General features: G+C 38.0%; 1 protein-coding gene across 1 annotated transcript in view; it reads left to right on the forward strand.

The window, feature by feature from the left end:
• Window positions 1-14579, forward strand: part of HHIP (hedgehog interacting protein) — a 23730-nt gene extending 9151 nt beyond the window's left edge. Inside the window, exons 9-11 of the mRNA XM_010141726.1 lie at window positions 556-637; window positions 11054-11202; window positions 13421-14579. Coding sequence (XP_010140028.1) covers window positions 556-637; window positions 11054-11202; window positions 13421-13614 — 425 coding nt within the window. The 3' untranslated portion in view covers window positions 13615-14579. The remainder of the gene's footprint in view (window positions 1-555; window positions 638-11053; window positions 11203-13420) is intronic.
• The last annotated feature ends 6926 nt before the right edge of the window (window positions 14580-21505 follow it).

Below are 21505 nucleotides of genomic sequence, written 5' to 3' on the forward strand. Positions count from 1 at the left end.
CTGCTGAACTATTCAAAATTACAGTAAATCTTTAAAAAGAAGAAATCTAAAGGCTATCTCTCCTTTGGCAAGGCTGCCTACACTGCTCTCAGCTACACCCCAGCAGCCATGTAAGAGGAACCGAGAAGAGAATGGGTTGCCGGAGGGGGGCAAAGGTCCTTACTGACTCACATTCTGTGAACTGCGTCAATCACTGCGACGTGATGTCTCGCATACTTGCTTTCATCCCCAACATTACAGATTTAAGCGGCAAAGATATTGCACGAGCAGACTGATCCCCCTCTTTTCCCTTCTTCCCCAGTTTTATTTTTTTAACCAATTCTATATGAAACAAAAACTGTTCATTATAAAGTATCTTTCACATTTTAACATCAGATTGGGGAAAGCGCTTATTTAAATTTTCAAATAGCAATGATTTCATTGTATATCTCCGTGACGAGTGTTTCTTCTGAAGTTTTTTTAATCTCATCTCACAAATACAGCTCGATGACAAAAGTCATATATTTGACATCTTAGGAAAGGAGATCTAATTTATTGAATTGGTTTCTCTAACAGGTGAGATTTACATATTATCAAGCAGTAAAAGTATGACACAGCCTCACAGTGGAAAACTCTACAAGATCATTGACCCAAAAAGGTGAGCATCGCATTTCTCACTAAGATCAGTCTTTCCTTCAACGGGTTAAATAACAAGAGGTAAATGAGGTTCTTTCCAGGTAGCTGAATTATGCAATAATTCCCTTGAGTCAGGAGGGAATTTCTCAATGCAGGGGACTTCCTAAAAACAAATGTGCCATCAGCAGCAAGCAGAACAGAGTCGTTAAAAGCAATCACTGTCTCACAGAAAGTGAATGTCAGAACGACAGAGGTGTAACCAGCACCAACTTGTGGAAATTTCTACTTGCCGACACTATGTTAAATGCTGCTCACTTTCCCACCTTGATTCACATTCTCTGCATGTCTCATATAAGTGTAGACATGCTTAATGCGGAACGATATGGACCGGTACAGGTAAAAGATGTTCCGGGTAGTTCTGAGGCTGAATGACTTGTAGGTACCACAGAGGTTCCGAGCATCAGTGGAAGGCAGATGCTGGAATTCTTCCCAGTGCTACTGCTTCTTTTCCGGGCACTGCAGTGGAACAATGCACCACGGGAGCTGGCTCAAAAGGTTAGTACTGGCTGACAATACCTACTGCGTATACTGACAAGGTACTACAGAAGATAATTTGACAGTATTAGCTAGCAGACAACCCATCCCCGCTCAGTTCCAGTCTCACTTTCTCAATTTCAGTTTTGCCATAAGTAAGCTCTAAGAGACAAATTCAGTCCTTCCCAAACATCTCTTCTGTTGTATAGGAACTACCACTGACAGAGAATAACACAGAGGACTGAATCCTCAGTGGGTGTGAATTGCCACTGCTTACTAGTTTTCAGCACTCTCCCATACCCCTGCAGTTACCTGTCTCTCTGTGGAGCACCAAGGAAGGAAACCTCCTGTCCTTGGGCTGCGTGCCAAAAATACACCGAATACTTTAACAGTTCCTAAAGCATCATTTCCAAAAGGCTTATAAATCCCACTCAGATTATTTATGAGACAGAATTGATATGATTATTTAAGAGAAATTTACCATCATGAAAATTATCAAACCAGAATTTCTTGAGATGTGATCTTTGCTGACCAGCTATAGGTATGAAAATACTAGGGAATCTGGAAAGACTGAAAAAACCCATGACCCAGGGGCCCCAGCAGCAGTAAGAACAGCTGGCTTCCAGATACTCACTTTCGCTGGAGAAATACCATTTTCTTCATGTTGGATCTTGCTGCTCTATCAGACCAAGTCTGTGGCATGTAAAGGTACCACATCCATCCTGCAAAAGAATCCAAAATTAACACAGAGTGAAACAGCCATCGGAAACGAAGTTTCTGGTATGACTTGGACCCGATCATACACTGTGTATTAGTTCAGCATCTCTTTCAGCATGTTTCCCATTCAGTATCAGATACAGTTAGACTTGCAGCTTTGGTTTTGCTGTGGACTGTTTAAGAGAGGAATTTATTTTATTTTGAGAACTTAAATTCTAAAAATTCTTATTTGTGAAATAAATTCATTGCATTGCATGCAAACTGTACTGTAAGTTACAGTGGTGTTTCAGGGGTTTATAGTTATACTGTCCCAAACTTATAGCAGATAATTTGGAAGCAGATGTTACTGCAGCTTAGTGCAGCCTGTCAGTCAAGGTTATTATGTATGTTTTATTTATGCTTTCTGGTATTAAAAACATTTTTTTTTAGAACAAAACTTGCCATTCTTACTGGGATTGTTTAGTCTGTTGGTGTATGGTTTTAAGTGAATTTTACACCCTAAATCCACTATTAGTATCTAATTACATGGGGCTGCCTTGTTTGACCTCAGCTTTTTGTTCTTGTTACCTCTTCCAGTAGGGTGGTCTTCAGCTGACATACCTGAAGGGCCAGACCTCCCATTGCTGCACTCACGGTTGGCTGTTTTCTTGTATGGAAAAGGGTCAAGACTGTGTTTGGTTTCTGGTGAAAGTAACCAGAAAACTATAAAATTCTTTTGTAAATTGGCACACAGTTGAAATTAAACAGACCGTGGCAAAGGGATATAGTTTTTGGTAACGCTTTTTAGAAACCTGGGGTCATTTTTATTCAGGCAAAGTTTTGAGTTTTGCTGTTTTGCAATCTCACACCATTGCGGGCTTTGAGGTGGGAGATAATGAGTTACTTCCACAAAAGAGCGTGACAGCTCTACTTACCATTTCGTGCTAATTTCACATTATGCACGTAAACAGTTTAAAAATCCCATGGCTTTGGCAAATGTTCATGTAAAGCTTTATTAACAAAACATTGTTATTGACAAGCTAATTTTTTTTTGCATGCTAATATTTTGTTGCTCCTTTCAAGTCTTCTTCATGGTGTGTACATCAAATGTAGGTGTAAACCCTAGCACAGTAAGCTTTCTAGAACACAAAATAAAGATGCTACAGGTGGGCTATGAGCATCGGGTATAAAGTCATCAAAGTACTGATTTGTCACAGCTTAGAAACTCATTACTTAGTAACAAAACCCTGTGAGAGGTGGCTCCTGGCAGACTCATCAATTTGTAGGGAGAGACAGCCATGCATGGGGCAGTGTCAAAGGAGAAAATTATCACTCCTTGTGGCAGCCCCTTGCTGGAAATTAATAACTTCATACAAAAAACAATCTTCGTCTGCTAGTGGTCATTTGCAAACTGCAGCAAGCTTATGAAATTATTCTTTTATTCTAAATAATAAATGTCACATGAACATGCAGGAGTTTATTTCTTTTGATCTTTGTATACAACAACTGCATTATCAAAGTTGTTCTCAAACATAACCATGGCCCTGATTTCCTTGTCTCAGTTACAGCTTAATAAAGAAACCTGCGACTTGGATATTGCTAGCAGTGGAAAAAAAATTCAGAAGCGGGCAGGTTAAAACATGAGAAGATCAGAGGATGAGGGTAGTCCAGAGAACCTTTTGCCTTAGTCATCGATACTCAGCAATAGGAAAGTCCTGTCCTCAAACAATCCTTCACACATAATAAAAATGAGGTGTTAAACTGAGGTGATATATGACAAATTGATCAATACGGTCAGCACAGAGGTTCTGCATCCCTCCATCGTCAAGGCAGTGTGAAACAGAATGCAGGGTACCACAGGAAACTTTTGTTCCGTTCCTCCAAATACTTCATGTCATAACTAAACGGCCTCCCATCAAAAGCGCGGAAGGTAATAACCCTTTGCTTTCTAACAAGGTTGTTATGACGATACATTAGTACTTGGGAGCTTTTAATGAAGTAGTAAATAAGAAGCAGAAAGGTTAAAAAAGAATATGCAAACCAACTATGTGAGGTGCTGCAAAATATACGCACAGTTCCTGTTATCCAAATGGACTAGAGTGAAGACTACAGGTAATAGCATATTGAGCTTTGAGACTGGAGGAGATGTGGGAAACAGGGAGAATGACAAACACATAAAAGCAGCATTAGGTACCTTAGGTAATCTAGCAGATGTAAGAAGAATTTTTTAAAGTTAGACTGTCTCTGAAAAATATATCCATTCTTTGATGAGGATTAAAAACAAGGAAAGGAAACTGCTTATCACAAGGCAACTGCTTTCCAGGGTTAGGAACTAATGAGCAAATATAGGGAGAAAGGCTGATGTACTGCTCAACTAAATGGTAGGGTTAGTCAGAAGTCCTGAAGATCAGTGCAAATACTAGCATTTTATAAACTGTCTTTGTGACCAAAAAAGAAAACCATTTTCAATTTTTCTACGTTGTGCTTTATATTCTTCTGTCTTGCTTTCTGTTTCTACAAATACAGGCCATTGTCAAGTACAAAACCATTGATGAATGCATAGGAAAAATAAATACGTTAGAAAATGTGTAGAGATCCAAATATTCCAGTTAGTCAATAACAGAGAAAATAGGAGACAAACCCATTAGAAAAGAAAAAGTAATCATTTTCTAGCATGATGAGAGAGGAAAAAATCAGCTGTGGACAGTATTAAAAATACATATTTACATAAGAAAGATCTGTTGATAGGTTCATATCAGCTGCAATTTAAACATTATTACCAGCTGTTCTTTGAAAACCATATGCAGGGACAGACCAAGAATTAAGAAAATAAACTTTGGAAGGTGGCAGAACAGCTATAACATGGCTTTTTAAGTCTTCTTTTTGAATACTTATATTGTGATCACTTCTATCTCCGAGCGAATTATAGATAAAACAAAAGAGATTCAGAGAAGAGTACTCAAACTGACAGACAGTGCAAAAGATTTCCAGTTAAAAGATGAGACTAAACCCAGAAAAGTTTACGGGGTAGCCACGCAGTGCCATATGCCCTGGGAAGTTTGACGTCTTTGTCACTGTCGATACGGTGACTAGTTCTTTTGACCAGGATGGCTCGCTGGAGCCAGCAGGTGATTTTTATGAAAGAGGGCAGAGCTTAAGTGTCCTTACACACTAAGATTTCCTCTTCCTCTCCTTGCAGCACCTTAGAGATCTGGATTTCGATATGTTTCATATCAACAGCCAGAGTAGCTGCCTTCCATTGGGTTGAAACTTGATTCAAACTATCTCGCTCCTCTTTCATACCCTTCTGGAGTATGTAATTCCACTTATCATCATCCTTTCCATCATCACACCTGGGATTTCCGCTATCAGAGAGTATTTCCAAAAGGACTGATTTCAGACACCGAGGGACAATATCTAGGTCATACCTCATTTTGACATTGTTCAGGCCCTTTATGATAATGTTGGTGATTTTCTTCTTTAGTACAAGTCAAGAGTCTTTGATGGTATGATAGAATAGCACTTATCAAAGCATAGCCCTCTTGAAGACTTAAAGTACTCTGGAAACTCGTAAACATCTGGTATTGGACTAATCCGCGTCAAGACACTCAGTTCTGAAGGGTTGTAGATATACTCTGACGCTACTGCTGGAAACTCTCTGTAGAAGGAGCCAGTTTTGTTGGTGAACGCTGTCAGCAGCCCAGGTGGGCTATATGATTTCTTTCGGTTCAGAAAGTTACTATCCCTTAAGTCATTTGAGGGAATGGAAAGCCAGAATTAATGTCTAATTATATTTAGTTTAGTCAGAGCATGCAAAATTCTTATCTCATTTACCTACCCACATGCAGTTACTATTCCCATAAGAGACACTAAAGAGAAATTAGAGCTTTTTGTGAATACTAGTCTAGAGAGTTTCACTTTACAGGAGTACTTCACAAAAAGTCCTTTGTAACTATGATGGAAAAACCTAAGGATTTTTTTCAATCACATCACAGCTCACTGACTGTAAAAGTTTTTGTTTTGGTTTGGGATTTTTTTCCCCTTTTTTTCTAGTCTTTCTAGCATCGGCTATTAAGGAGCTCTCACTTTTTATCACTTTATAAGGAAAAAACAGCTCAGTTTATCTTTTGCTTATTTTCTGGAGCCTGCAGGAAGCCTCTGCCATCCTAAAGAAAGTCATACATAATAGAGCAGCTTTAGCCCAGTAAGCCAGTCTTTCCCAATTCATCAGTCAAAGTGTTATGCAAGTGGCCCCCTAAATTGATAAATTCCCACAGTGCCTGTTGACCCAGCTGCCAAGTGCTCATGCAGCAGGTGTTGTTTTCATGACCACCCTGACAGTAATACAAACTGTTTAGCAGTTGCATTGACCTCTTAGCTATTAACATTGATACAGGCTTCACTAGGGACTAGTTTTCAAACATGACAGAATTTCTTAAGACTAGAGGTCATGAACAAGTATACCATATAAGAATAAATTCGATATGCTGCTGAGTTTAAATCTTAAAAGCCGTGAGTTTTTTCCACATTATTCCCATGTAGTAAATCTGGAGACAAGTAACGAGCCTTTGGCATCTCTCCCAGGACCAGAGGTATACTTTTTAATTTTAGAGGCTGTACCTGAAGAGATGCTATATTTATTCTTTGACAAGTAGTAAATTTAGTGTATGACAAGCAGTGAAACAAAATTATTTTTTCTCGACATTTTCCCTTATAAAGGAATAAAACGCTAACAACTAATGCACAAATTTTGGTGATATATTAAAGCATCATTCTAATACCTAATATGTTGTGTGCAGTTAATGGAAGCACAACATTCTTTCCCCATATTTTGTACTATAATCAGGATTTCTACAGCCATGTCTCTTCTTCGGATTTGAACATCCAGGAATTTTTCTGGGTTTTTTTCTCACTTCAGTGGGAAAGTCAGGATTTTTGATGCTGTGTCAAAGGCACGATGGAGTAATTGTTTTCTGTTCGGTACCATTGTATCACCGCTGAATTTGACCCTGCATTTGCATTGATTTATGTATGTCTGAGTTACAGGCTAGCACGTACAGCAACTAAGTCACTCTCTGCCTTCAGTGGAACTGTGAAGAGATGCACTAGAGAACGCATGAAATCCTAAGCAGTTCTAGGATAAGTTTTAATCTATTAAAGCATTTGGACTTCTATATGCCTCTAAACTAGCAGCAGAGGCTGCTTTCTTATCCTAGCTACAGTAATACAGCAAAAATTATTTTACACAGCATACAGCCAAGAATTCCCAGCTCACTGCACACGTCAGAGAAGGGACCCAACGAGGGCCCCAGCCCCCAGTACAACTTTTCCTTCATGTTCCATACATTTACAGTTGTTATACAGTTTCATGAAAGCATGTTTTAACAAGCAAGATATACTGTACTGTACTGTATATATGAACAGCTCTTTAAGATAACTAGAATTGTACAGACCATATAAATAGTCATTATCAGCTACATTTTTGGCTGACTTTCTGCACACCAAATAGTGCTTACTGTAAGAGTAATCAAGCTGTACCCTTTGGAGTTTTATAGATTGCGGGAGACAAGGAAAAAAATTCTATCCAGCCTCAGCGTGGCTTCATCTATTCCCCTCCATTTTCCACGTCAGGAGACGCAGTGAAGCACTAGTTATATAAACAAAATCATAGGCTCCTCCAAGTGCTGGAAAGATCAAGTCCCAACAGTCAGTTTCAAGACTTATGTTATCTTTGTGAGATTCAGCTCAACTTATGCCGAGCCGGAAAATTCCCACCCCTTTAAAGCCTTAGGAATGCAACGTGCACTGTGGGGCAGAGACTTTCTCTTGACACGTGTTGGTACCGTAACAGCATTCAAACTCTGAGAAAGAAATGTGGCATTTCCCATAGTACAACCAAGGAAAGCCAGTAATTCCTCTCTCACACAAGAAGGATTCTGCTGCAGCTGCATTTGTGTTCCTCTTCTCCTAAGGCACTCTGCCAACCAGAACTTTTTCCATCTTTGTTTCTGCTCCACCCCACCATTAATAAATATTATCCAAGGCTGATGAGTGCAAGTTATTGATTGATGGTAGAATAAAAGGCAAGGTTATATTCACAAGTACCAAGAGCACTAGAAAACTTTAAATCATAGAAGTGACCAGCTGTGCCTGGCTGGATACAAAAAAGTACGATTTCTGCCTCCCTAATTAAATACAAATAGAGAAAAGAACTATATATTCCGTCACTATCACAGATAAATACTTTACACCTATTAATAAAATAAATTATCTTCACAAATAAAATATCTCTGTGACTTATGAGGTCATTCTTTGCTAAAGAAATGCCACGGTAGCTCTTTACCAAGAGATGCTCCCAGACCCTGATGTTATGCTTCCTGCTAAACACAGCACTGTGCTTGTGTTTGAGCAAGAAAAAGGGGACTCCCATTTAAAGTAACTTGAAAGAAATCAGCTTTAAAAGAGACAGATGAAGAAAGAATGTCATCTCCTATGCAGTTGGCTATAAAGAAATCACCACAAATTTAATATTTTCTTTCCAGAGGTAGGAATTAGAAGACAGATCTTTTTACCTTAAATCTGAACAAGTCTCCACTGAAAATCATATTATTTCATAGAACTGTTTCCAAAACAGCATCGCCTGTGAATCTCACATGTGATTTTTTAAGTGTAGGAACTTTCTCAACCAGATCACATGTAATGCACTCGTTACTATAGAACTGGAATTCCTTACAGGTCAAAAAAAATAATGCATTATATTTAAAAGGCAGCTGTGGAAATATGTAAACACAAAAACTGAAAGGGTTTCAAATATGCTAAATGAAAGATGTCAAAACACATTACAAAGCCCTTAAGTGATACAGAACCTTAAGTGTGATTCTCAGATTCTGAAATCAGAGCTTGGTGCTAAAGACGCATCTACGCATTCTTTCTGTCCTTAACATCTTTGGGGAACCAGTTTTTCCGTATGGATGTTTAAATAATCATGGTAGCAATTAAGGCTGAGCAGGGAAAGTGCTATGGTGAAAGAAACCAGTGAGCCTGTACTCTATTACTGTGTTTCAAAGAAAAATGCAAGAAACCCTGTAATGTACCATTAACAAGCTGCATGCCAAAGCGGGGGGGAGGGGGGAATGTAAGCCCAGTCAGCTAGTGAGGCACTTCCACAATATTAGTTATGAGTGCTTATTTTTCTTAAAAATTATTTTTACCCTATCAAATATTCCTTTCAATGGCTCCATTGTACATAGAAATGCCTTTTTAAAATCCTACTAGAACATGGATTTCACTGATATCTTAGAAGCCATGAGTTCAACTAGTTAATTTTCTTTTCCTTACCTTAATTTTTTCCCTTGATATTTCTCCTGATATTGAAAGGCGGGACAATCAAGAATGCCTAATTTTCCTCCTCTTTATTTCTGTCACTGTTTTCCATGCCTCCATCAGATTCCTTCTTTCTCAGAATCCAAAGATTATCCTTTTCTTCACATGGGAGTATCAGTCTAGGATTCTAATATTTGACAGGGTAATCAGTGCACAAGTTGCTAATTGAGGGTTTAATAGTGATGTCAGTGTAACGAATAATGTTATTTTCTATTCTATTCTATCTCATACAATGTTGCTTTGGTTTGCTTGGATTCTATCTGGACATTTAGCCAAGGTTTCTCTGAGCTCTCCACAAAACTATTCAAGTCTTCGTCCTGTAAATTTGAAGCTTAGGAATGTAAGGCAATAGTTGAAATTATTTCCTTGAGAATGAGTAATTTTGTGTTTGTCACTAATTAACTTAATTTGCTGTGATGCTCCCATTCAATTACTTGTTTAGATCTCTCAGGAGATCCAGACATTCTTTTTCTAAACTTAGTCCTGTGCAATCAAACCCACAGCAGAGACAAAACATGGTACCTGTACTGGGAACCTGTAGCCTTGTGATGACCCCGTAAGTCTCTAGCTGCTGAACTCAGACAGCAAATAAATAAGTGGTCGGTATGATAATGTACAACTAAATAAAAAAAAAACAACAAAAAACCCAGATAAACATCCCCAAAAAAGCACTGGAAGTCATATCAACAGTTAGGGCACTCTTAAGTTAAAACACTGAAGTGTTTTACACACTTAACACTATAGAAGGAACAGTGCAGTTCCTTCTTTGTTAGGGAAGATAATTCCATGCTTTTGTCAATAAAAAACGCTACCGGACGTGAAAATATTTTGCAAAGACTGACAGAAAAGATTTCATTATGTTACAGCTGACGCCAAGAAGCCCTACCAAAAACCAGTATCAGAAATATTTTAAGTCAGCTGAACTAGAATTTCCTTTATGCATACATTTCACAGAATCACCCCCAGAATGGCTGAGGCTGGAAGAGACCTCTGGAGGGCAGCTGGTTCAACCACCCCGCTCAGGCGGGGCCACCTCCAGCCAGTTGCCCAGGACTGTTCAGACAGCTTCTGAGTATCTCCAAGGATAAGGTTGTGTATCTCCACAACCTCTCTGGGTAACAAGTGCCAGTGCTTGGTCACCTTCATAGTGAAAAAGTCTTTCCTGATGTTCAGATGCTTAAATAAGCATCTGGAATGCATGAGCCAAATATGATTTCACAAAAAAACCCCACGGAAATAAAAAATCTGCAATGTCAAACTGAATTCATAGACAGAGGTAATACTTCCACAAAACGATTATGCATGTCATAGTGCGTGACATAAAGCTTACTGTTCAGATTACTCTTCCCAGCATACAACTGGAAAGATAAATCAGCTCGAAAAGCAAAAGGACACCATCAGATTCTGGACTGAATTATATGACTATTTCCACTCTCTGAAGAGGAGACACGCAGTCAGTAGAATTTAGCACGTCTAATCATGATATTGTCTGGAGATACATGCTACCTGTGATAAGCTCTTCAGCAAGCTGGTTTTGCCAGGTTCAAGCTTCAAGAATTCTTAAGGACTATTATTTAATCTTGCAGAAGATCTCTGAAGGCAGTTACATGAAAGAATAGCGAATCACACTGGTTTTTTCTGCAGTGTAACAGATCATCTCTACATTTATTGGTGGTTTTGAGAAAAAAAAAGCAATCCTCTTAGAACGCAGATTTCTCACACTGATAATACCATAAAAGAGAATCAGGCCCATAATAAAACCCGAAAGTTTTTCTCCTTTACCCTGACTTTTAACAATCTGCTTGGTTTGTGTGTTTTTATTCAGGCCTTTAGTCCCTGAAGAATGCAAAAGAACAGCTCAGCCTGCACAGATCCTGACATCTGAATGCTCAAGGCATTGTCGGAACGGGCACTGCACTCCCACAGGAAAATGCTGCTGTAATCAAGGCTGGGAAGGAGAGTTCTGCAGAACTGGTTTGTATACAGATTCACAGCAAAAAGTGAAAAAAACAGTGGCATGCCATAATTTGCCTTTAATTGTTTGCTGAGAGTAATTTTCAATATAATTCATTGACCGTGAGTTCCAAGACAACATTAAAGAAATACTGATCTCATGAATTGTAGAAGAACAGTAAGTCTTTAGATGAGTACAACAGTTCAAACATTTAATGCAACGTGAACCATTACAGGATGCAATTAACAGTATAAACATGACAGACAACAGTATTCTTATTTTTTCACCAAGATTTTAAAATGAAAGGAAATTATATCAATACATGTTCTGTGTTTGGACACGCAGCTTCTGCCTGTAGTATGATCACTGCCAGTGTCATATAGGAGAACCTCATTGGGCAAGATGAGAAATCAGACTGCAGCTCACTATTGCATGTTTTGCACTTCTCTAATTTAATTCAAAATCTTTATGTTTGGTACATTCTTATTTCGATCCTACAAAATAAAATTACTCCAGTTTGTTAAAGAGAATTCTATGTACAGCTTATCACAAAGCAGCTCATAATCAGAACGTTATTGCAACCCATTATTAATCACAGTCCTTTGATTAAGTCCTATCACATTGCTGTATCGCATCTTTTAAAAGTCACTTGAAAAAGTGACTGTCATCAAGCTAGATGCTGGAAATGGCACCAGAGGGGTGAGATGAACGAACCTGGAGTGCCACGGCTGCACTATCACTGTCTAACAGAGGCTGTGGTTATGTCTGAGCTGTATAACTCTGGCCTACGTAGATCTTCCAGAGCAAGTCTGGGTGCCAGGAGGTGTTCTTAGTGTGTCAGCACAGACTTCTGACTCAGTGTATTTGCTTATCAAGTTTGCCCAGATGCCTGTACAAAGAGACAAGGTTAATGTAATGGCAGCAGAACTCAACAGAGGAAAAGAATCACAGAGAAGACAAAGCAAGGATCACATGATGGACCAGGGATAAATCAGGTTGGAAGGAGGGTTCTGCTGAAGCAGGGTCAGCTACAAGGTCCTTAGAGCCCAGACTGTAAATTTCAGCAACCTCCAGTTTTTTAGTCATGAGCAGGTGTGACCTCGTTTGGAACGAAATTAAATTAACACAATCACTAATGATACATCTTACCGGCAAGATTCATCAGCTGACTATCATACAACCTTGCAACAAGAGCAGGCTGGAGAAGTGGCTGAGGATATCTAGCCAAATAGCCCAACTTCAATTGTCTTCACTTGTCAGCATTATAAATCTCTGTAAATCAATATTATAGCTTCATCGTAACAGATAAGATCAAACAGCAAAACGTCTGCAGAAAGAAAGATACTTTGTGCTTATTGCAGTGCTATGACCCCACCTCAGAAGAAAATACTCCCGCAACGAAAGTTATTGGTTGTTAGTTTTGCTAGCACTGGCTACAATTAAAAATAGGATTTATATCTGAAGAATTTAAACAAGCTGATTAACCTAGCATTCCACAGGTAAACGGTCAGGCATTTGTGAAACAGAGAGGGGAAAACGTTGAAACTTAACTCACTGGTTAAAGCTGTCAAAAAATACCCCAGTTCTTGCTTTTTCTAAAGAGAATTCAATTTTGTTCCAAGTGTAAGTGATTCAAGAGCTCAAGGAGCGCGTCTCAGTGGCCAGTTGTAGCCTGCTCCGCTACGGGAAGCGTGTAGTGCAGAACTCCGCGTGTACAAAGGAGTTTGCCTGAGCCTCAGTACTTGCTGGCTTGGAGATGGCCAGGTGCTAAAACGTCTCACAACTGCAGGACTCTTTTGGGTTGCCAGAATAAGAAACGAGGCAGACAGCCACTGTTTAAAGATGGAGATGTGCTGTACGTCTCGTTTTCAAATGGTAAGACGTTTGGAGCCTTGGTTCTTATGAGCTGGGTCACCTATGCGCTCCAAAATCAAGCATGACTATGGGAACTGGACATTTTCAAGAATCTGCTGTTTGAGTTTCACGGTCTGTCCTGGTGACGTCCTCTCAGTCAGACAAAACTCCTTCTTCCCTCCAATATTCTAAAACTTTCAAAATGTGCTTTCAAAACTTCCAATATGTCATTCTTTCTATTTTGTTTTTCATTTATGTGCTTTATCATTACAAGTTAAGCAAAGGTCTTAATGAATTTGTACTGTCTTTTCAGTGTCTTTTCAGTTTGTGATGTTCTAAACAAATTAGAAAATCAGTTGTTTTGTTTTTTTTTTTTACCCACAGCAAAATGTGACCCAGCCTGTCGCCATGGAGGTGTCTGTGTAAGGCCTAATAAATGCTTATGTAAAAAAGGCTATCTCGGCCCCCAGTGTGAACAAGTGGATAGAAACATCCGAAGAGTGACAAGGGCAGGTATTCTTGATCAGATCCTAGACATGACATCCTATTTGCTGGATCTAACCAGCTACATTGTATAGTTTCTGGGACTATTTGGAAGCTACACTTCCAACGGGCATTTGTTTTGAATCCTGTCATTTTTAAAAGACTGTGATCCTGCAACAAATTCTGGTGATTTGATTTACTTTATTAATTTAAGTCTAATATCCACAAATGTGCAGAAAAATCCCCTGTATGTGTGTAAATATTCCCGTACGTTTCCGCAGACGTACCGATACCAATATGTGCGCACATACACATGCACACACTATCACAAATACAGCTATTGACAGCTAGTGGAATTTTTTTATATATTTATTTCTTCATGAGAAATAGTTTACAAAGTAATTCCACTGCAGACCACATTTTCGTCAAAGGACTTTCGTGATGTCTTAATGGATTCTTTGACATCCCAGAAATCTCTGTACCTATCTGATTATAGGAATGAGAGCGGTTTCCAAACATCGCCGTGTAAACTGCTGGATTTAATAAAATCCAGTTGTAACAGTTTGTAAGCTGAACTGAACTACACCATGGGACGATATTCCCGAACTCCTTAATGCATTCCTGTCTAGGCAATTCATTGACGACTGTAACCTTCACCTTCATCAATGTAACTCTATTACAGAATGTTACGCATTTCTTTATCTAGCATAGATGCAAAAATCTGGTTATCGCAGCTTAATATCAAGATTGTTTCAAGTGTTTAATAATTAAATTATATTCGCATATTTCAAAACCAGTCATCCTAGAAGGTCTGCTTTTTATCATATATTTTATTTAACAATGGGCACTGGGTTCATGTTACATATTTATATTATTTTATTTTATTTTTATAATATAGACATCACCTAGATGAGACAGCTTTACCATGTCCTGTAAAATACTAAAGTTACATTTTTCACCAACTTAATTGGAAAGACGGGGAAAGAGAGAGCAAACACACTAATGTGTTGTGGATCTAATTTAGAAATGTATCCGTATGTCAACTTGTTTTCATTTACAACAGATGAAAAAACCAGCCGCCAATCAATCATAGTAAAATTCCAGCATATATTAAAAGTGTTCATAAAGTGATTTTCACTGTAACAGAACAGGCCAGAATATACACAAGTAGACTGCTGACGATTTCACACTGAACGGAACGTCCCTGGACCAGAGCTCACGTGAGCACGCGTTGGCTGTGTAAGATGTCACTTGTACAAAAATGTGTAACGACCCTCGCCAATTGCGGTTCTAAATGTAAATGTCCCTGGAAGAGCTAACATTAAATTGAGACTTTGTAAATGTATCAATAAATATGGTGTACATGCTATAGTCAGGTTTTCTAAAGTATTAATAATCTAATTAGATGCATCTTCAGAACTGGTGAGACCTCTTATCTCCAGCTCTGGGGCGTTATTGGCAGTTTCTTTGCTCGCTACTTGCCAGCTATCGGATTTCCTTTGCACTACCTGGCTTTTATAAAAGCTTGCCTATGAAAAGAGAGCAGCGTAGCCACAGTGTGCACATCCTAGGGTTCTTATAAGCAGCTGTTCATGCATCAACAATTTACAACAATTTAGGCAGTAAGACCTGAAAGACTTTAGCCATATTACCCTCCAGTAGCAAAATTACCTCTCCGGGATAGTGACATGCAATAAGTTTTCCTATGTAGAAAGCTGTCAGTCTTCATTTAGTATTAAATCTGAAAGTACAGCATGACTGATACTTGCATTTCTCTGTCGTACACATTCCAGCTCACAGGAACAGAAAATGACATTTGCCTTCCATATATGTTTGCCTGGGTTTCCAGTGACCTCATGCCAAATGGAAACTGGTTGAGAAATCGTAGTTAAGTGCTCAGCGAACAATGGTCTGCATTAAAAAGTGCATGCATAATTTTGCACAATGTAGATCCAACTGACAGTCCATTGAAAGACATCTTGGGATTAAATGAGCATGAAGACCAAATTGCCCTCTCGCCCCAGAAAAGGGTGGTCCCTTATAGTCACACGAACACTTCATTGGCTAAGCAGTGTGACCAATCTTAAAATGAACCCTGCGGTAGCATCTGTAGGTTAATAGCAGCTCTTTGTCTCCACTGCTTTCTGCCTTTAGTCTTTTCCCTGAATTCCATCACAAAAAGTTTTACAATTAAAAAATGTCCTGACAACCATTTTTGTAAATTGACCTTAGCATCTAATCTTTCCTTATTCAACGTGGGTGACAAAAACGTGAACTTCTCATGAATGAGCCAGCTGTCTAAATCTGTCAAATAGCACAGTTTTATTACACTCTTCACAGTCACTGAAGTATTTTAGCAACACTTAAATATCTGACAGAGATAACAACTTCAACACTTTCTTTAATGAAATATATTTAAAAATAAACCCAACTTTAACTCCACTGTGATGCATTATTTTCAACAACCAGCTGGGGAGATGTGATAGTTCTTTTCTCACTGCTTAGTTCCAGGAGACTTAAAAAATACCACAGATGGCATCTAAATCCCAGTAATATTCATGTCATGTAGAGAAGGGTTAACAATGATCTTAGAGTTTTGATCTGAATAATAAAGACAATTTAGTTTGCTAGTGAAATCAGAAAATAAAACTCCAGTAAAAGGTAAGAATTAAATCCAAGCTTCATTCAAATCAATGGCAAAAAACCTCACATCAGCTGCACGGCACCTAGAAAATTGTTATCAAAATTTAAACAAAATACTTTATTTTATTAAAAAAAAAATTCTGTTTGAGTCATTCCATCAAAACTAAGAAGTAATCTAAGTGAAGATTAGAGGGAGAGGAGAGATAGTTTATCGAAAGTGTTTTGCTTCATTTTTAAATCATCTTTTATATCATGTGAAAGCAAGCATCTGCACTAAGCCCACATGGGTACGTAGGAAGTCCCAGTGGAAAAGAAGCATTTTCAAAAAAAAAGACACAAAACCCCCTAGCTGCTTATTTATCAAAAGAAATTATACTGTTAAAAAGAGTGAGTAAACCCCAGGCCTAGCCACCCAAGATGCTAATATAAAAAGGGCAACTGCAGTAATTGCCCTGAGAATTGGCATACAGAAGAAAAAAAAAAAAAGTCTGTAGAAAGCCTGTTGCCAGTTAGGTCATTCTGCAGCCATTCTCACACAACCTCCGAGAGTGTCCCAGAATAAAACTGAGCTTATAAATGAAACTAGATAAATGAGGCAATTAGATAAGGCCCTCCAGAAGGGATTTTATGTGTGTGTGTGTGTGTGTGTGTTCAAGTTGTCTCTACCTCTGTCTCTCTCTCTCCTAATCTTTTATTCCATTCATTTATTCTTTTATTCGGAGATACTGCCTCCCTGTTCCCAACACATTGCACATTTCAAGCATTCTTTGGGGCTTTCTACTGTTAAAAGAGAGCAATACCTACTGCAAGAAACATAACTCTAGTCCTGATGTCGGCTAGTTTTCAACCCTTGCTTTATTATTTTGGGACAGAAAACCTTCATCTTTCCTTTTTGAATGTCAGAAAGAAGACATATTGAAATATAAGGAGAAACATCTTTACTTAAATAGATAAGTAAGGAGACAAAATGATGTTGTGTAAAATCAGCTCCCAGTTGTTTCACTCCATTTCAGAAAAACAGTAAACTCATTTTTCTAATGCATCCAGTAGGAGTTACTAACTCAAACTCTCCTCCTCAAGGAAATAAATTCTTTCTGTTAACAGTGAGTGACACAGATGCAATCTCTTTGTACCTTTAAATCCTCACAGGTTATTCTATTTCATGCAAATGAAGTGTAAATTAGGTATAAACAAGTATAAATTCTCTATCACTAACATGACACCTCTGTTTACCTTCTCCCTTCGTTCACTTCACCACATTTTGGCTTTGCAGCTCCTGCCTTTTTAGAACCACAGCAAACATCACCAATCCCTGTTTGCTCCAGGTGATGCTTATTATTTTTGAAACCACCTAGTAGATGCATGTATCAAAGAGGCTTAACAGCAGACTGATGTTTTATCTTTTGACCGTCATTTCATAGTGACTTCTAATATTGTATTGTAGCTGGATATTCACAGTTCAGCAGTACCAGGCTCACGCAGCTCAGGCTCAGGCTGTGAAGCTCAGCCCCAGAAAACTGAAGCTGAAGGAAGGGAGGAAGCACTTAGTTGCTATACAGTCAGTACACTTATCAGAAAGTTACCAAATTCAGGCCAATAACCAGATGCCCCAAGTAAAAAGCAGAACAATATTCCTGGTATGATGAAGTGTTACTTTTCGGTATAGACCTTCTCCAATCTGGGGTACAAATATGCAAAGTGGAGACTGAAAACATGAACAAGTAATTTTTCACAGGTGTAAGGTTCCAATAAGGTGAAAATAAATATTCGTACATGTAATTCTGATTGTATCCATGGAACAGGCATTTATAAGACTAGGTCTACATGGAAAAAACAACTCTGAGGACATCATGCTCTGCTTATTTTTCCTTAATTATATTAAATCCTTTTAAAGACATTAATACATTTTTATTTACTATTCTTTAACTTAACTTTCTATCAGTTTAATTAGGAATGATACCATTTTGATCTTCTGTCTAATTTAAAGGGTGATCTTTGTCTCAGTAAAAACAGAAAGGAAGTCAGGAAGTAAATAAAAACTAATCCTTCCCATTTTGCAATTTTAAAAATTGAGCAATATTTTGTCTTAAAAAAAAATTAACTAAGAATCTCATCAAAAAGGCAGCCAACCTTTAAATTTATTCTAATCCAAATTTGCAGAAAATATGTCCCAAATAATGTGGGTTCTGGCTACAAAAATAAAAAAGAGAAAATATTTTCAAAAGTAGTTTCAGGGCAAAATGTTGTAGAAACATTGAAAAAAGTTCAGGCTGTTGTGGTAAAACATTCATTGTTTTCAACAGCAGAGTCATTCAGTCAAATAAGATGCATGTACTTTTTAGAATATAGGTGTGAAACCACCTGAAAACTTTAATCTTGGAGGGCCTGACTTCAGACATCGGCGCACACATGACCTCTGTGTCCGCATCTGCCGCCGTAGATGCACTGAGGTTTTCTGGGGGAAAGCCGCGGGTTCAGCCCTGCGTAAAGGCGTACGGTGAATATCCGGTCCTCTTGTGTTGCTTAGAGGAATGGCCAGCAGTTACACAAGGGCTTTATTAAATCTGCCAGACTTCTTGATGCTTCCTTTAAAATGTTGAGCCAAATAGCCCATATTTTTTCTCTTTCACACATCTGTGCTCATCTCAAATACGTAAGCATACGCCACTAAGCAGGAAAGTAATGAAAATAAGAGGTCAGTGGCCCCATTTTATGAAATAGCCACAGTAAGACAGGGCCCAAAGTTGCCTGCACAGATGCTCACAAAGTCCATGGAAGAGTTCCCTCAACTGTTCCGAGTTCAGTATTGCAAAGGCTGAATTCAGCAGTGATGGGTGCACTTTCAGATCTCTCTTCCTGAATTTAATAGGAATGGTATAATACTTCAACCAAGACTATATCCTAATTCAAAAATATCGCTGTCACCCTTGCTAATGAGACTGAAAGCAGTGAGACTCCTCAGTACTGAAAAGACAGGCGTACGCGATTACGGGGTGGGACCTGAACATTCTGTAGACGCGTGCTAGGCAAGGGGGCGGCCACTTGCCTTTGTACCCTTTGATTTCAATTATGTCCCTGCTCACGGAATTTATCGTGATATAAAATGCACAACATCCAAACAGTCTTAGCACAGCAATTAATTCTGCGTAGATTTACACTGGGCAGATGGAATAATCAGACAGTGTTACTAATGCCTCATCTCAGAAAAAAGGAACATCACTGTTTTATAGCACTGTACAAGTGGTTCAACTGACACATCAACCTTTTTCCTTTGCTTCACTCGGGAGTTACTAATAATTACTAATTTCATCTATATATTAGCAAAGGATCATCATGAGGTCCCATAATCCAAAGAAAACTCCCACGGACTTCCACAGGAAATTTTTCTTCACCTCACACTGTACAGTTTGATTTGAAAGCTGTGATACACCTGCTTACGAGTACTGAAAATGTATCATTCTAGTGACCATTTCATCCTATAGGAATTCACAAAAAAAATAATGTCCTGTGTTACATACATTTAGTGTGTCTCTATTGCCTACTGTACACATACCATACACAACCAAAAATGTCAGAGATTATTGCTAAGAATGTGCACAAACAGCAAGCTGCATTATTAGAGAGGAGGTTTATTTTTACTGATAAAAATCCAATTTCCATCTGTTACAAGTGATCAGTAGGGTCCCATGTATCATATAGTTGTTACTTTTACAGTCTATGAGATTTTCCCATTTATTTTCATTTTGCAATGAAAAAAATGTGAAAAAATATTTAAATGAAAAATTGCTTCCCAGGGAATTTTTAAAAAGAAGGCGCCAGCTAAAGCATGTGACTATATGCAGTGACTGCATTCACAGTATTCTTGGGTGGGAAGAAGGCAGAGAGAGGGGGCTGTTGTGGAGGGGCTGTTTTAATGTAGGATGCATTTTGCTGTAAGACAAAAGGGGGGTTTGCATCACAGGGCAGTAACAAATAAATCCCATTTTCTGAATGTTCCTAGGAGGAGCCACTAAAAGGAAAATGTTCTAGGCATAGTCAGTAGTGGTGTGCAGAATGAACTTAATTCATATCAAGATCTACTGAGACCAGAAACCATCTGGTATTAGGTCACCAGATGTATCTTGTAGTGATCTCCATTAATACCAGAAGCAGTAACCTTACCCTGTGAATTATCCAGAAATGCTATTAGCTGTCCCCCACAAAATATACTGCAGAATTAAAACTTCAGTTCCCTTCTGAGAACAATTAGATTGTAACGAGAGCCAAGCAGAAAAGGAACAGGAAATAACAAAATCCTGTCACTTGAGAACGTTACTGTTGTGATAGTCCTCTGTTCAATTAGTTTTATTTTATAGTAGCTGTCTGGTACTGTATGTACATTTGAAATGTGGGAAAATAGCTTAGAAAATATCATTCAAACTATGTTTAAGTATCTTCTATAAACTGTATTCTACTACTAAGCATATACAGGCACCAATTTAGCACAGCACTGGAGCACACAAGTAATTTTAAGCACATGAGTCTCGCTGAAGTCATGTGCTTAATGTTATTAATATAATCAAGTGCTTTCTTGGTTTGAGACCTTACAAGCCCTTGCAAGTCTACCTATGTAGACGACATACGCTACGTGTGTATTTCTTTTTAGGGAGACAGCATGGCTGAAGATCACAACCAGAAAAATTCAGTAACTGCCTGTCACAAATTCAATGTAACTCAAAGTAATTTCATCTTTGTGCCTCCACTTTCCATCTGAACGTTAGTGAAATCAATCCTTGTAAAGCGCTTTAAGCTCTTCAAATGAAAAGTGCTATAAAAAGTACAAATTATTATTATATTATTGAACACCATGTATGTATACACACTATTATGTAATATATAATATATGTATAATGCATATAAATTCTAACAAATGTATTTGTGTAATATCTGAGAAATGGAACAGTTGTATCTGGAAGTGATAAATGCATAGAGTTGGATTTATTGTTAATCTGTGGATTTAATGATTTTTTTTAGACAAAAGGATGTTTAAGTGTATAATTGCTTTTCTTAATTTAATATATTTATGTAAATGCATGCCTGAAGTTCTGGATAGATAGTTATTCTGTGTCCCTTAAGCTAATAAAATATATTAAACTTTATCTTACTATATAAGGTACACTTGCTGCTTTAATTTTTTTTGTTTTAATATTTTTGTTATTGCTAAATGCATAATTTAAAACTCATGACATTTTAATTTTAATCAGCTCTTTGATCTTTGCAGTAAAAGCAAAATGCCAGCATTTTATATATTCTTTGAAATGTACACTAGTTTTATTTATATAAATTCTAAGATGCTTTCATGAA

The sequence above is a fragment of the Buceros rhinoceros genome, unplaced genomic scaffold, assembly GCF_000710305.1.
Source record: "Buceros rhinoceros silvestris isolate BGI_N320 unplaced genomic scaffold, ASM71030v1 scaffold13820, whole genome shotgun sequence".
Classification (NCBI taxonomy): Eukaryota; Metazoa; Chordata; class Aves; order Bucerotiformes; family Bucerotidae; genus Buceros; species Buceros rhinoceros.